The following is a 17,007-nucleotide window of genomic DNA, read 5'->3' as shown; positions in this document are numbered from 1 at the left end:
CTGTTACGAAGCTCTGAATCAGATGATCATGGGTTCAAGCCCCACTCCAGGACTTTACCACATCATTTAGGCTTGCATTTCAGTGCAGTAGAGGGAACACTGCACTGTTGGAGGTGGAATCTTTCTGATGAGACGTTAAACCAAATCTGCACTCTCGGATGGGTAAAAAAAAATCCCATGGCACTACTCAATTAAGAGAAGGTGAGCTCTCCCAGTGTACTGGCCAACATTTATCCCTCAACCAACATCACTAAACACAGATTATCTGGTCATTTGTCTCACTGGTGCTTTGTGGGACCTAGCTGTGCACAAATTGGCTGCCATGTTTCCCTACATTACAACAATGACTACACTTCAAAATTACCTCATTGGCTGTGAAGTTCTTTGGGATGTCCTGAGGTTGTGACAGGCGCTACATAAATGCAAGTTCTTTCTTATTAATTGCATAATTTGTAGCATTAAATGTTAACTAGTTAACTTAATTCAAATACTGTCAAAGGAACTTGTTGACATTTAATTATAAACACTGCATTCAAAAAGGATTTAAAGCACATTGTAAAAGAATAACTGCAACTTGGAGTTGTTTACAGTTTGTTAGAATGAACAGTGCTCATTATGAATGAAAGCAAATAATCACTTTTTTTTTTTTAAATTGAGCTGGTATTGCATATAAATGCAAAACAGAAGCTCTGTGCGCAATATACCATGGTAGTAAAAAAAAATATGCAAAACATCAATCCAGAATAAAGCTACAGAATATAACATCAATGGATTCCCAGTTAAATTAGGCTCCAAATTTGGATTAAGTATGGGTCCTGGTCCTTCCATAATTCTCAAGTCCTAAAAACTCTGTCAGCAATGCTTGGAGGATTTTTCCACTAGTAAACAATGTAGGGTTGAGTGTGAGAGTGCAAGCATAGAACGGTTTTACTCCTGGTGTATAAATAGTGCTTAATGACCAGGTTATTGATTTCTTATGCTCTAGCAACAGCAATAATTAAATATATTGTATTTATTAAGATAAGGGATATACCAGAGTTGGAGTTGCTTGGTTAAGTTGAAGTGGTACTGAAGAAATCTGTAATGGTTTCAACTGCGTGGGAGGTTGGGATGGCTGTGCTGGCGTTGTAGGCTGTTGAATCTGATACTGTGGCAGTGGCTGAAATGCAGGCTGGACATGTGGCTGCACTGCTGGCACCTGTTGCTGGATTAAAAAAAAGCATACCACAAGAATTCATTGCACAGCCTAAAAGCATTTGCAGAACCTGCACACAATTTGTTTACTTACCTGTATCTATGCATGATTTCCATCAAAATTTCAAGTAAAATGGCTTTGATGCGCTGCGACTGTTGGAGCAGAGTGACCTCGACCTCAACAAGGCCTCTGAACTCGCACTATCATTGGACGCAGCCTACCGGGGCATGGATGCCTACTCCTCTGCACCGTGGACGCCGCGGGGAACGACAGCCTGGGACACAGTAGGACCGTCTCATAGCGCCGTGTCACCCCAGCCACATCCCAGCAACGGCCCAACTACCGCAGCAGTGTCCCAAGGCCAGAAATGCTACTTCTGTGGCCAGGCCAAACACCCCAGAGCGCGCTGCCCGGCGAAAAATGCGATCTGCTCGGGCTGCGGGAAGAAGGGACACTACGCCAGCGTCTGCAGGGCCAAAGCCACCCCGAACCCCAGCAGCGCCGCGTGTGGGCCGTGCAGGCCGCCATCTTGGGCCTCCCCAGCCATGTGCGAACCACCGGAACAGCAGCCATTTTGGATGCCTCCAGCCACATGGGGATCATGGACGCCGCCATCTTGGGGGAGCACATCCTGCCAGCGGGAGGTCGGAAGGCCCCTAGACTTTAAGGCTAGCAGGGCGGCCTTCCAAACTGTCGCATTCTCTCTTTCCACCTGTCCGTTCCCCCGGGGGTTGTAACTGGTGGTCCTGCTTGTGGCAATACCCCTAGCGAGTAGGTACTGACGGAGTTCGCTCATAAACGATGAGCCCCGGTCGCTATGGATATAGCTGGGGAAACCGAACAGGGTGAAGAGGTCGTTCAGACATTTAATGACCGTGCCACTGGTCATGTCCGGGCAGGGGATGGCGAACGGGAAACAGGAGTACTCGTCAATAATGTTGAGGAAGTACACATTGCAGTCGGAGGAGGGGAAGAGGCCCTTTAAAATCAACGCTCAGGCGCTCGAAGGGGCGAGTGGCTTTTATCAAGTGAGCCCTGTCTGGTCTATAAAAGTGCGGTTTGCACTCAGCGCAGACTTGGCAGTTCCTGGTCATGGTCCTGACCTCCTCAATGGAGTAAGGCAGGTTGCGGGCCTTGATAAAATGGAAGAACCTGGTGACCCCCGGGTGGCAGAGGTCGTTGTGGAGGGCCCGCAGTCTATCGATCTGCGCGCTGGCGCAGGTGCCACGCGATAGAGCACCCGGGGGTTCATTGAGCTTCCCGGGCCGGTACAAGATCTCGTAATTGTAGGTGGAAAGTTCGATTCTCCACCTCCAAGATCTTGTCGTTTTTGATTTTGCCCCTCTGCTTGTTGTTAAACATAAAAGCAACTGAACGCTGGTCAGTGAGCAGGGTAAATCATTTTCCGGCCAGGTAGCGCCTCCAATGACGCACAGCCTCCACAATAGCCTGGGCCTCCTTCTCAACAGCGGAGTGTCTGGTCTCCGGGCCCTGGAGGGTTCGTGAAAAGAAGGCCACAGGTCTCCCCGCCTGATTAAGGGTAGCGGCCAGGGCAAAGTCGGACGCATCGCTTTCCACCTGGAAGAGGATGGATTCGTCCACTGCGTGCATGGTGGCTTTGGCAATGTCTTCCTTGATACGGTGGAAGGTTAAGCGGGCCTCTGCCGTCAAGGGAAAAGAGGTGGACTTGATCAGCGGACGGGCCTTGTCCGCATAGTAGGGGACCCACTGGGCATAATAGGAGAAAAACCCTAGGCACCTCTTCAGGGCCTTGAGGCAGTGCGGCAGTGGGAGTTCCATAAGGGGACGCATCCGGTCGGGGTCGGGACCGATGACTCCGTGTTCCACAACACAGCCAAGGATGGCGAGGCGGCTTGTGCGGAATATGCACTTCTCCTTGTTATACGTCAGGTTCAGGAGTTGGGCGGTGCAGAGGAATTTTTCGAGGTTTGCGTCATGGTCCTGCAAGTCATGGCCGCAGATGGTCACATTGTCCAGATATGGGAAAGTGGCCTGCAACGCATTTTGATCGACCATCCGGTCCATCTCCCTTTGGAAGACGGAAACCCCGTTGGTGACGCCAAAGGGAACCCTAAGGAAGTGATAGAGGCGGCCGTTTGCCTCAAAGGCAGTATACTGGCGGTCCTCAGGGCGGATAGGGAGCTGGTGGTACGCTGATTTCAGGTCAATGGTCGAGAAGACGCGGTACTGCGCGATCTGGTTGACCATATCAGCTATGCGGGGGAGTGGGTAAGCGTCCAGCAGGGTGTAGCAATTTATTGTCTGGCTGTAGTCGATGACCAGGCGCTGCTTCTCGCCGGTCTTAACGACCACAACCTGGGCTCGCCAGGGGCTGGTGCTGCCCTCAATAATCCCCTCCTTCAGGAGCCGCTCCACTTCGGTTTTAATGAAAACCCTGTCCCCGGCACTGTATTGCCTGCTCTTTGTGGCGATGGGCTTACAGTCGGGGTGAGGTTAGCAAACAGTGGGGGGGTGGTGACTCTGAGTGTGGAGAGGTTGCACCTGGTGCGCGGCGGGCAATTTGGAAGCTGCTGGCTGCGGACTGTGAGTGGGGGAAGGGGTCCACCGTACGCCATCGTAACACTTTTAAGGTGGCACTGAAAATCTAACCCCAGTAGAACGGCAGCGCAGAGGTGGGGCAGCACCATAAGTTTAAAATTATCGTACACAGTCCCGTCTACTAAGAGTGTCACCACGCAGTAGCCGCCAATGTCCGCCGACTGGGACTCGGAGGCCATAGAAATCCGCTGGTGCGCAGGCAGGACTGGGAGAGAGCAACGCCACACCGTGTTGGGGTGGATGAAGCTCTCCGTGCTCCCAGAGTCAAAAAGGCAGGTTGTTTTGTGACCATTTACCTTAATGTCCATTGTGGACCAGGCCAGTTGGTGCGGTCTCGCTTGGTCCAGCGTAACGGAGGCCAGCGTAGGGGTCGGTGTGTCGCTGCGGGTATCAGATGAGGCGGTGTTGGGGGCCTGCTGCGTCCCGGCTGGCGTCCAAGATGGCGGCATCCATGATCCCCATGTGGCTGGAGGCGTCCAAAATGGCTGCTGTTCCGGTGGTTCGCACATGGCTGGGGAGGCCCAAGATGGCGGCCCGCACGGCCCACACGCGGCGCTGCTGGGGTTCGGGGTGGCTTTGGCCCTGCAGACGCTGCCCGAGTAGATCGCATTTTTCGCCGGGCAGCGCGCTCTGGTGTGTTTGGCCTGGCCACAGAAGTAGCATTTCTGGCCTTGGGACACTGCTGCAGTAGTTGGGCCGTTGCTGGGATGTGGCTGGGGTGGCACGGCGCTATGAGACGGTCCTACCGTGTCCCAGGCTGTCGTTCCCCGCGGCGTCCACGGTGCAGAGGAGTAGGCATCCATGCCCCGGTAGGCTGTGTCCAATGATAGTGCGAGTTCAGAGGCCTTGTTGAGGTCGAGGTCACTCTGCTCCAACAGTCGCTGTCGGGTGTAATTGGACCTGTGGCCCGCTACAAAAGCGTCCCGGATAAGTTCCTCTGTGTACACGGCGGCCTTTACATCCTTACAACCACAGGCCCGGCCAAGCACAGACAGTGCCTGAAGGTATTCCTCGGTCGATTCCCCCGGTTGTTGTTTACGACTCCCCAGGAGGTGCCTGGCGTACACCTCGTTCACTGGGCGCGTGTACTGGTCCTTGAGGAGCTCGAGAGCAGCCGTGTACGAGGTCGCGTCCTGGATGACCGAGTACGCTCGGTGGTTCACTTTGGAGGTCAGGACATCCAGTTTGTCCTCATCCGATTTGACCGTTGCAGCGGAGGCGATCAGGAATCTTTCAAAGCACTTAAGCCAGTGAGCAAACTTGGTGGATGCGTCCGCCTCCCGATGGTCTAAGTCCAGGCATGCTGGTGTGAGGATTTTCTCCATTATAAAAAAATCTTGTTAATAAAATTGATGCGCTTTCAATTACTCAAAAGACTGAGGTTAAGCGAGTAACTAACAGGCTTTTATTAACAAGAGAATGAAGATGTGCCTCGAGTGGTCGACCAGTCCAGAATACAGAGGGACTGTGGAGCAGTCACCTTTATACCTGGACTCGTGGGAGGAGTCAGCCGAGGCATGTACACAGTGGAATACAAACACACACACACAGGCAGGTATAACAGTGGTTTACCACAGGCTTCAACACAAAAATAATTGCTGACAGCACACAGACTTCAAAGCTATATTGTCATCTGTCCTTTTTCATCTACTGGCAACATAAATCACCCTGAGAAATTAGTTATTGTTAGGCATTATTCTTACATAAGATGATGTGTGAGAAACAGAACAAAAAGTGGCAAAAATGCAAGTGATTCTGAAAATAGTGTCCACTAAGTTTAAACTAAGATCTTGCCATCTCATGAAGAACAAACCAATGAGAACAAAATGTGCAATCAGAATGCAATAGCTACCTGAAAATGGAATGTTGCAGTGCAGAAATAAGGGTCCAACTATGAGAAATCAGAACATATAGGTAAGGTAAGAAAATTAGAAAGGTTCACAAACAGCACAACAATGCAGTTCATTTGTAAAAGGAACCTTAGTGTAACAACAATTTGACTGACAAGAAAGTGGGGTGGTGCTCACCTGTTGTGGTTGTCCTATCTGCATTGTAGCAAATGCTGCTGGTTGCTGGTAATGTTGCTGGGGCCCAAATTGATGAGGTTGTAGAGGCAAAGCAACAGATGGGGCATGCATCATGGGGTTGGGCTATAAAAGAGAAACAAAATCAATGACATTTCCTTGTTTTTGTAAATTGCTCTACAGTGTTTTAATTCTATTTGCCATGTGGCTGCTTTCGTTCAGAGTGAAAGCAGTTGATGAAGTGTCCTGTGGACTCCAAACTACAGCACAAAAATACATATGCATGGTTATCTAATTCAGGCTGGTATGGGAAATTGAAACTTTACACTGCTGCATTATTAGGCATTTTCAAGACAGATTATTTTCATCTGCTACCAGTCATCACTCAAGTTTTTAATTTCTACCTTACGCAAAGATTCAACTACCTGTTCAAAGCATTCTACTTTATTTTCAAAAAGCTCTAAGAACGTAGAGTGTAAAATTTAATTTCAAAGGCAAGGTGATTGGTTGCCCATAATACATCCCATCCGATTTTCCATTGAAGTTCTGTGCCCTTGAAGTTGAATTTTATCCATTTAATATTTTAATTATGAGCATTATGCTGTAAAAGCAGGAATGAACCAAAGGAAGTAGCACATGCTGTCAAACTGTTGCCAATATTTGAAAGAGTACAGCCGACACTTGCGAAGCTCAGATGATAATGAATTATGTTTATAAAAATTATTTGTGCATCAAATGTTGACAAGTATTAACAGTTTCTTATTGCCAATGCTCTGAAATTTAAATAATTTTAATATTTAAACTAATGAAAATAATGAACAAAATGTTTTCAGCAATCATAAAGGATTCAAGATCGTTACAAAAAGAAAAGGAATATTTAAATAACTGAAGTGCTGTACATTAAAAGATTCAAAGCAAGTGCAAAATTATACTAAGACAACACAATGGAATAATATTCCTTGCAAAATACAAACATTCTACAAAGCAGTAGATTTGAAATATAGCCATGAAGTTATAGTACTTTAGATTCCATGCAGTGTCGGTGTTCGGCAATTTTAACAGCCTGCACATTGCGAGCATGCTCGACACTTAGTCCCTTTTGAATTATTGTCATTGATAATCAGTGGTTGCGTACATGGAGCAAGGACCTACGGTGGATTCTTAATGACCAAAATGGGTTTTTTTTATTACAAAACTTGACAGGATGATACAAGGAACACTTGGCACATTACTATTTGTTTCAGTCATGGAAAGGTTCAAGGGTCATGAATACAATCTTCAAAGCTTTTCTCATAGTCAACCCCATCTAATGAGACAACTTAGTTTATACAGTAATTCAGAACAGGCCAAGTTCTCATGGTAAAAAGAACATTTTAAACACAAGATGCAGAATGGTGAGGCTAGACTCGGCCACTAGGTCAGTACTGAATATGCAGAGGCTTTAGACATGACTCATTCAAACCTACCAAAATAGTGTTTTTTTTTAAAATATAAAACAGTTTGATCATATATGCTGCGCTGTGCAGCTGGAAGCCGTTGCTCAGCTTTTTCACGTTGTGATTTTGTCCCATTATATCCATCATGTAGTTGGGAAATCTCAATAGCAGTTTCACAGAAACCCCACAGTGCAGATAGAGGCCATTTCGGCCCATCGAGCCTGCACCGACACATAGCCCACCCGATCCCCGTAACCCCTACACCAACACATATCCCACCCCTATCCCCGTAACCTCACGTATTTAATCCCCCGAACACTAAGGGTCAATTTTATCATAGCCAATCAACCTAACCCGCACATCTTTGGACTGTGGGAGGAAACCGGAGCACCCGGAGGAAACCCACGCAAACACGGGGAGAATGTGCAAACTCCACACAGACAGTCGCCCGAGGCCGGATTCGAACCCGGGTCCCTGGCGCTGTGAGGCAACAGTGCTAACCACTATGCCACCGTGCTGCCCAGTTTCTTCCTGACTAAGTTATCAAGTTCATTATTTCTCTCCTTGGGTCTCCATCACCACCCCACATTACCCCCTCCCCCCTCACCACACTCAAATTTTGCAGGCTTTGCTGAATAGGATGGAGTCTTAGTGGAAGCAGGTCCCCTCTCATTATCTGCTACTCCGATCAGCAATCTGCCACATTTCTGCCCAGGGCACAATTAAAATTTTAGGCCTTAACTTTCTTGGAAACAGTTTGCTTCCTTTTCACTCTATGTCCCTAAGATTGTTTGAGAAACAAATGAATGTACAAGTAAACCCAAATAGCACTGCTGAATATTAAACTTGCAAGAATATAACTTTCTATCAATCAATTTGCGCATGAGGTAATGTTAAACCTAAAAATAACAGCTATGGACAATGATTAACAAAGAGTTTCTTGGAAGTTGCATTTTTTTTAATTCTAAAGATCAGAGCATGGTGTGGGAGTCTTAAGAACCAAATTCAGTGCTAGAGCACACTATATTTGACTTTGGAAGGGAAACATAGAACAAGTTATCTGAACCAGTCTCAGCATGTAGATGTCCACCTGCCATTAGTTGTCCCTCATTGACCCCCTCTTTTACTACTTCCTTATTTTTTCCCAATTCTTTTCGTGATCTTTAATTCTACTTCTCTATCCTAATTGTTTCTTTTTAAATCATCTTTCATTTGATCTTTTGTTTTGATGTTCCCTCGGTTTCCCTGCTTTACTCTAATATGACATCCTCTGTGACTGCGGTGCACTATCCCTCCTCATTTTATTTGACTTCTCTGCAGCCTTGAACAGTGGACCATAGCATCCTCCTCAAATGCCTCTTCTCTCTTGTCCAGTAGAGTGGGATTGCTCTCGCCTGGTTGCACTCTTACCTATCCAATCGTAGCCAGAGAATCTCCTACAAATGGCTTCTCTTCCTGCGCCCGCACCATTACCTCTGGAATCCCCCAAGGATCAATCCTTCGCCTCCTTATTTCTCATCTACATGCTGCTCCTCAGCAACATCATCCAAAAACACGTCAGGTACCACATGTACACCGACGACACCAGCTCAACCTCATCACCACCTCTCCCGGCCCCTCCACTGTCTGTCCTCTCCCGACCCCTCCACCGTCTGTCTGTCTTGAATGAGCAGTAAATACCTAAAATTAAACATTGTGACAACTAAAGCCATCACCTTTGGCCCTTGCCACAAACTCCGTTAAATCACCACCTCCCTGCCACTGTCTCAAGCTCAAAAAGACTGTTTGCACCTTTGGCTTCCTAGTTGACCCCAAGGTGAGCTACATCCACTCCATCACAAAGACCACCTACTTCCGCCTCTAACATTGCCCGTCTCCACCCCTCCCTCAGCTTATCTGTTGCCCAAACACTCATCCACGCTTTTGCTACCTCCAGAGTTGATTACTCCAATGCTTTTTGGTCGGCCTCCCATCTTCCACCTTCAATAAACTGGAGTTCATCCAAAACTCTGCTGCCCGTATCCGAACCTGCATCAAGTCCTACTCATCCATCACCCCTGTGCTTGCTAACCTGGACTGGACCCCGGTCCACCAACGTCTTGATTTTAAAATTCTCATCCTTGCGTTCCAAGTCCCTCCATGGCCTCAGCCTTATGTAACCTCCTCCAGCCTTACAACACCCCAAGAACTCTGCATTCCTCCAACTCTGGACTCTTGCGGACCCCCACACCCCTTGCCCCACCACTGGCAGCCATGCCTTGAGCCATCTAGACCCCAAGCTCTAGAATTCCCTCCATAAACTTCTCCGCCTCTCTCGTCATTTTCAGATCCTCCTTAAAACCTACCTCTTTGACCAAGCTTTGTCACTACTCTTAATATTTCCTTCTTGGCTCTGTCAATTTTTGACTGATTACACTCCTGTGAAGCGCCTTGGAACGTTTTACTACTTTAAAGATACTATATAAATGCAAGTTGTTGTTGTTTTAATAACCTCCTTACTCAGTCCTCCTTTATCCGTGCAGTCCATCCCACAACATAGAAACCAGAGGTCAGCTCACCATCGCAGCAACTGTTCCTACTTTGATTTCTACTCCAATAATTAAAAACAGCCCAATATTTTAACTAAAAATACTTGAGAATTTGGAAATAAATTTGATGTAAAATGCAAGATTTTTTAAAATCCATTATACTGTAGATGGTAAAAACAGCAGGCCTGAAAAAAATGAAATGTGAACTAGAATAGCTTGCTTTTTGTTCCAATGATTTGATTTCCTATGCCATGTATCATTCTCCAGCTTACAGAACACCTGGGAGGCCAGTTCCCAGGCTTCTTCAAATGCTGTTCTTGAGCTGGCCACTAAGATGCCTCAAGTATGGCCTGGCGTGACTCATCTCCCAATTTTACCTAATCTGTTATAGGGAAGTAGTGAACCTTAACTTGGCTGTTCCTCTTGGCCCCACAGCTGACAGCAAGAACCTACCATTGGGGAAATGCAGACAAATTCATACCCCACTGCTCCATGGTCCTAACAGAGAAACAATACTTCAGTAATAATGATGCCTTAAGTTCAGAGCGTCAGCGGCGGCGCGGGAGGAATCTCGGCAGCGGCGGTGATATAAAAAGGCGCCAGAGACCAGGTAGGCCTCAGAGCGGCAGCGGGAGGAATCTCGGCGGCGGCGATATAAAAAAGGCCCCCAGAGACCAGGTAGGCCTCAGAGCGTACTAATCTCCAATCTCAGAGGGAGAGAAGTAAAAAGTAATCAAAGTATGATGTCACCAGAAAGCAGGTAAGTGATTGGTTGGTGAGTATTTCTCTCTTTATAAACTTAAACTCTGTGGTTTATAGTTTCTAGGGTCTCTGTGGTGTAGCGGGGACTGTTTATAAACCAGGGCCCTTAAATATACCATTTAACTGTAGTGTAATTGGTGGGATTGATTTGATTTAATTTAATTTAATTGCAATTAATTAAAGGGTAAGTCATGGCAGGACAGCCCGGTGCCGTGGTATGCTCCTCTTGCGCTATGTGGGAACTCAGGGACACTTCCTGTGTCCCTGATAACTGTGTGTGCAGGAAGTGTATCCAGCTGCAGCTACTGGCAGACCGCATTGCAGCGCTGGAGCTGCGATTGGATACATACTGGACCATTCGCGAGGCAGAAAGGGAATGGGTGACCAACAGACAGAGCACTAGGCACAGGCAGGGGTCCCCTGTGGACATCCCCCTCTCAAACAGATACACCACTGAGTACTGTTGGGGGGGGATGGCTTATCAGACGAAGGCAGCAACAGCCAACTTCCTGGCACCATGGGTGGTTCTGCTGCACAGGACGGGAGGAAAAAGAGGGGTAGAGCTATAGTAATAGGGGATTCTATTGTAAGGGGAATAGATAGGCGTTTCTGCGGCCGCAAACGAGACTCCAGGATGGTGTGTTGCCTCCCTGGTGCAAGGTTCAAGGATGTCTCAGAGCGGCTGCAGAACATCTTGGAAGGGGAGGGTAAACAGCCAGTTGTCATGGTGCATATAGGTACCAACGATATAGGTAAAAAGCGGGATGAGGTCCTAAAAACTGAATATAGGGAGTTAGGAGGTAAATTTAAAAATAGGACCTCAAAAAGGTAGTAATCTCAGGACTGCTACCAGTGCCACGTGCTAGTCAGGGTAGAAATAGAAGGATATTTCAGATGAATACATGGCTAGAGGAATGGTGCAAGGGTAAGGGATCCAAATTCCTGGGACATTGGAACCGGTTCTGCGGGAGGTGGGACCAGTTCAAACCGGACGGTTTGCACCTGAGCAGGGCTGGGACAGATGTCCTAGGGGGAGTGTTTGCTGGTGCTCTGGGGAAGGGTTTAAACTAAAATGGCAGGGGGTTGGGAACCTGAGCAGGGTGACAGAGGAAAGGGAAACAAGGATAAAAGCAAAAGATAGGAAGGAGAAAAACAAAAGTGGCAGTCAGAGAAATCAACAGTTTAAATCAAACATGGCCACAGTAAATAATTATTCTAATAGGTCTAAGAACGTTAAAAAAACAAGCCTGAAGGCTTTGTGCCTTAATGCGAGGAGCATTCGTAATAAGGTGGATGAATTAGCTGCGCAAATAGAGGTAAACGAATATGATTTGATTGGGATTACGGAAACATGGCTCCAGGGTGGCCAAGGCTGACAACTCAACATCCAGGGGTATTCAATATTCAGGAAAGATAGGCAAAAAGGAAAGGGAGGTGGGGTAGCATTGCTGGTTAAAGAAGGGATTAACACAATTGTAAGGAAGGATATTAGCTCTGATGATGTGGAATCTGTATGGGTAGAACTGAGAAATACCAAGGGGCAGAAAACGTTAGTGGGAGTGGTATATAGACCTCCAAATAGTAATGCGGAGGTTGGGGATGGCATTAAAAGGGATATTAGAGAAGCCTGCAATAAGGGCACAGCAATCATCATGGGTGACTTTAATCTACATATAGATTGGGCTAACCAAATTAGTAACAATGCTGTGGAGGAGGAATTCCTTGAGTGTTTACGGGATGGTTTCCTGGACCAGTATTTTGAAGAACCAACCAGATATCAGACCATCTTAGACTGGGTATTATGTAACGAGAAAGGATTAATTAGCAATCTTGTTGTACGAAGCCCCTTGGGTCGGAGCGATCATAATATGATCAAATTCTTCATTAAGATGGAGGATGAAGTAGTCGACTCAGAGACTAGGGTCCTAAATTTTTAAAAAAAGGAAAACTACGATGGTCTGAGGCACGAGTTGGGTAGGATGGATTGGGGAATGTCACTCAAAGGGTTGACGGTGGACAGGCAATGGCAAACATTCAAAGGCCGCATGGATGAACTACAGAATTTGTTCATCCCAGTTTGGCATAAAAATAAAACAAAAAAGGTGACTCAACCGTGGCTAACAAGGCAAATTAGGGATAGCATAAGATCCAAGGAGAGGACATATAAATTGGCCAGAAAAAGCAGTACACCTGAGGATTGGGAGCAGTTTAGGATTCAACAAAGGAGGACAAAGGGATTAATTAAGAAAGGGAAAATAGAATATGAGAGTAAGCTTGCAGGGAACATAAAAACTGACTGTAAAAGCTTTTATAGATATGTGAAGAGAAAAAGATTGGTGAAGTCAAGCGTAGGTCCCTTGCAGTCAGAATCAGGGGAATTTATAATGGGGAACAAAGAAATGGCAGACAAATTAATTAAATACATATTTTGATTCTGTCTTCCCAAAGGAGGACACAAATAACCTCCCAGAGATGTCGGGGAACATAGGGTCTGATGAAAGGGAGGAACTGAAAGAAATCAGTATTTGTAGGGAAATGGTGTTAGGGAAATTGATGGGATTGAAGGCCGATAAAATCCCAGGGCCTGATAATCTACATCCTAGGGTACTTAAGGAAGTGGCCCTAAAAATAGTAGATGCATTGCTGATCATCTTCCAACATTCGATGGAATCTGGAACAGTACCCATGGATTGGAGGGTAGCTAATGTTACCCCACTATTCAAAAAAGGTGGTAGAGAGAAAATGGGGAATTACAGACCGGTAAGCCTGACATCGGTGGTGGGGAAAATGCTGGAGTCCATTATAAAAGATGTAATAGCAGAGCACTTGGAAAACAGTGACAGAATCGGACAAAGTCAACATGGATTTACAAAAGGTAAATCGTGCTTGACTAATCTACTGGAATTTTTTGAGGATGTAATTGGTAAAATAGATAAGGGAGAACCAGTGGATGTGGTGTATTTGGACTTTCAGAAGGCTTTCGATAAGGGTCCGCATAAGAGATTAGCGTGTAAAGTTAAGGCACCTGGGATTGGGGGCAAGGTATTGACTTGGATAGAGAACTGGTTGGCAGACAGAAAGCAAAGAGTTGGAATAAACGGGTCTTTTTCCGAGTGGCAGGCAGTGACTAGTGGGGGACCCCAGCTATTCACAATATATATTAATGATCTAGACAAGGGAACTAGATGTAATATCTCCAAGTTTGCAGATGACACAAAGCTGGGTGGGCGTGTGTGCTGTGAGGAGGATGCCGAGAAACTACAGGATGATTTGGACAGGTTGGGTGATTGGGCAGAAGCATGGTAGATGCAATATAACGTGGATAAATGTGAGGTTATCCACTTTGGTGGCAAAAACAGGAAGGCAGATTATTATCTGAATGGCAATAGATTGGGAGAAGGGGAAGTGCAACGAGACCTGGGTGTCCTTGTGCACCAGTCGCTGCAGGTGCAGCAGGCAGTTAAGAAGGAAAGCGGTATGTTGGCCTTCGTAGCGAGAGGGTTCGAGTACAGGAACAAGGATGTCTTGCTAGTGTTATACAGGGCCTTGGTGAGACCACATCTTGAGTATTGTGTGCAGTTTTGGTCACCTTATCTGAGGAAGGATGTTCTTGCCATGGAAGGAGTTCAGTGAAGATTCACCAGGCTGATACCTGGGATGGCAGGAATGACGTATGAGGAGCGATTGGGCTTGTACTTGCTGGAGTTTAGAAGAATGAGAGGGGATCTCATTGAAACTTATAAAATTCTGACAGGACTGGACAGACTAGATGCTGGAAGGATGTTCCCGATGGTCGGGGAGTCCAGAACCAGGGGTCACAGTCTAAGGATAAGGGGTAGGCCATTTAGGACAGAAATGAGGAGGAATTTCTTCACCCAGAGAGTGGTGAACCTGTGGAATTCTCTACCACAGAAGGTAGTAGATGTCGATACATTAAATATATTCAAGGAGTTGGATATATTTCTTCAGGCTAAAGGGATCAAGGGGTATGGGGAGAAAGCAGGGACAGGGTACTGAGTTTGGATGATCAGCCATGATCGCATTGAATGGCGGAGCAGGTTCGAGGGGCTGAATGGCCTACTCCTGCTCCTATCTTCTATGTTTCTATTTTTCTATGTTCATCAACTATGGAAAAAATAGATCTACTCAATTACACGTTTTCTGCTGAGATCCATCGTACATCATAAAGTTTCCAGAACTAATCAACCTAAGCAATTTCATAATTCAAACTAATCAAACGGAATACAATTGTAGTTTTATATAAATTACTAGGGAACAAATTGCTTATTTGCAACGTCAGATAATTTCAGTTAAAAAGGTACAGATATAAAATTATTACCTTTAACTACACATAGGGGAAAAAACACCTCTCACAACACATTTAAAACTTTAAAAGATTCAATATGTGGTGGGTGGCCTTCATCTCAACTTTTCCAAGGCTAAAACATGATGCCAACTACATGTTGTCTGAGAACCCCAAAACTCCAAAAAAGCAGTAAGCCACAAGTTACAAGTCAAGACAATAGGTTTCAGCATTCCAATCTGAGAAGTTAAGATATTTAGAACAAATATGACCAGCCCAGCCACAGTACAGTAAAATTAGCAAGTTCAAAAAAAAAGTTTTTTCTTCCCACTTTCCCTCCAGATATTCCAGCTCAAGACCACTGTAGAACTATATCCTGAAATAGTCACAATATCCTTCGTGAATTTTGAAACTTACCAGTGAATAATACTATTATTAGGGACTTGTTAATGAAATTAACTATTTTGTAGAGATGTTAAACATTACGATTTAGAGGCATTAAACCTAGTTACTTTGATGACATGTGCGCACAACAGCTCGTTATACTTAGTGTCTCCATTCTGAGTCAGATAAATTCATACAACCATAATCAGCTTTGGCATGAAATTCAATTATATTATTTTTGTTGATAGCTATTGGTCCAGACATGCAACTTTCAGTAGGCGGTCACCTCAACTGAAAAAATGAAGAACTTGGTTTTAAAGCAATGCAGACATTTTCTTTTCACAAAAACAAAAATTGAAGTAGCATGTGAAAATGGTAAACTTACCGTAGATGTGTGCTGGTAGTGAGCCAACAGTTGCTGTGAGCTAATGGAAGGTGGTTGAATCTCACTCTGAGGTGGACTGCAGATCTGCTGTACTCCAAGGGGCATCGGCTCATGAACAGATGAGTAAACTACACTCTGTTGGCTGCCTTGGGAGTCAGAGTAAAGTGTTGATCCTTGCCCGCTGTCACAAGTGCTGTCAGCTTTAAAATACACAGTTGATAAATAGCAACATTTGTTTACAAGTCTTTACAACGTATTTGTAAAAACACAAATAGCACAATATAAACTGGACATGTCAATTCTGATAATCCAAATGATAGATGACACAGTACCCTGCACCACTAAGTATTAAGATAACTGTCCACAACAAGCACCACTGTTCCCTAGGAGGTAGAAGCCAGTACTTATTGCCCATCCCTAATTGCCCTTGAGAAGGTGGTGGTGAGCCACCTTCTTGAACTGCTGCAGTCTGTGAGGTGAAGGTACTCCCACAGTGCTGTTAGGGAGGGAGTTCCAGGATTTTGACCCTGCAACAATGAAGGAACGGCGCTATATTGCCAAGTCAGGATGTGTGCGACTTGGCAGAGAACTTGCAGATGGTGTTCCCATGCGCCTGCTGTCTTGTCCTTCTAGGTAGCAGAGGTTGTGGGTGATGTAAAAAGACAACTGAGCGCTTGGTTTGAGTATAAAACAAGGCTTTAATCAACTGTTTCAAAACCATGAGATTTCTAGTTACATCACTAGTTCCTGGTTACAGAAACATCCTGAGCAAGCTGGGCCCACGCCCGAGTATTTATACTCCTTGGACGGCACCACCAGCCCAGTGTTACTTCATGAGTCATGATAAGATTCATGACAGTGGGTTTGGGAGGTACTGTCGAAGAAGCCTTGGCGAGTTGCTGCAGTGTATCTTGTAGATGGTACACACTGCAGCCACGGTCCGCCGGTGGTGGAGGGAGTGAATGTTTAAGGTGGTGGATGACGTGCCAATGACGCGGCTTTGTCCTGGATGGTGTCGAGCTTGAGTGTTGTTGGAGCTGCACTCATCCAGGCAAGTGAAGCGCATTCTATCACACTCCTGACTTGTGCCTTGTAGATGGTGGAAAGGCTTTGGGGAGTCAGGTGGTGAGTCACTCGCTGCAGAATACCCAGCATCTGACCTGCTCTTGTAGCCAAAGTATGTGTGTGGCTGGTCCAGTGAAGTTTCTGGTCAATGGTGACCCCCAGGATGTTGATGGTGGGGGGTTTGGCGATGCTAATCTCATTGAATGCCATGGGGAGGTGGTTAGATTTTCTCTTGTTGGAGAAATAACCGTACAAGAGCAAGAGACAGATCTAACTTGGTACGGACAGCAAGTTACCACTCAAAAATTGGTGGTAAAGTGTTGGTTTAAATAAAAAGTAATATGT

At 45.9% G+C, this 17,007-nt stretch overlaps 1 protein-coding gene across 7 annotated transcripts in view; it reads right to left on the bottom strand.

The window, feature by feature from the left end:
- The window catches only part of LOC147111119 (serine/threonine-protein kinase WNK2-like), a 204,809-nt gene that overhangs the window by 80,595 nt on the left and 107,207 nt on the right, over positions 1 to 17,007 (bottom strand). For 6 of the 7 annotated variants that reach the window (XM_086001680.1, XM_086001682.1, XM_086001683.1 and 3 more), the window contains exons 8-11: positions 15,598 to 15,797; positions 5,803 to 5,925; positions 5,628 to 5,666; positions 1,034 to 1,204 (exon numbers count right to left, since the gene is read on the bottom strand). In XM_086001680.1, coding sequence (XP_085857806.1) covers positions 1,034 to 1,204; positions 5,628 to 5,666; positions 5,803 to 5,925; positions 15,598 to 15,797 — 533 coding nt within the window. The remainder of the gene's footprint in view (positions 1 to 1,033; positions 1,205 to 5,627; positions 5,667 to 5,802; positions 5,926 to 15,597; positions 15,798 to 17,007) is intronic. The other variant, XM_086001684.1, reaches the window with a different exon arrangement.

The sequence above is a fragment of the Somniosus microcephalus genome, chromosome 11 (assembly GCF_052327205.1).
Source record: "Somniosus microcephalus isolate GS21.2 chromosome 11, FLI_Smic_1.0, whole genome shotgun sequence".
Classification (NCBI taxonomy): Eukaryota; Metazoa; Chordata; class Chondrichthyes; order Squaliformes; family Somniosidae; genus Somniosus; species Somniosus microcephalus.
This window is presented reverse-complemented; position numbering and strand designations above follow the sequence as displayed.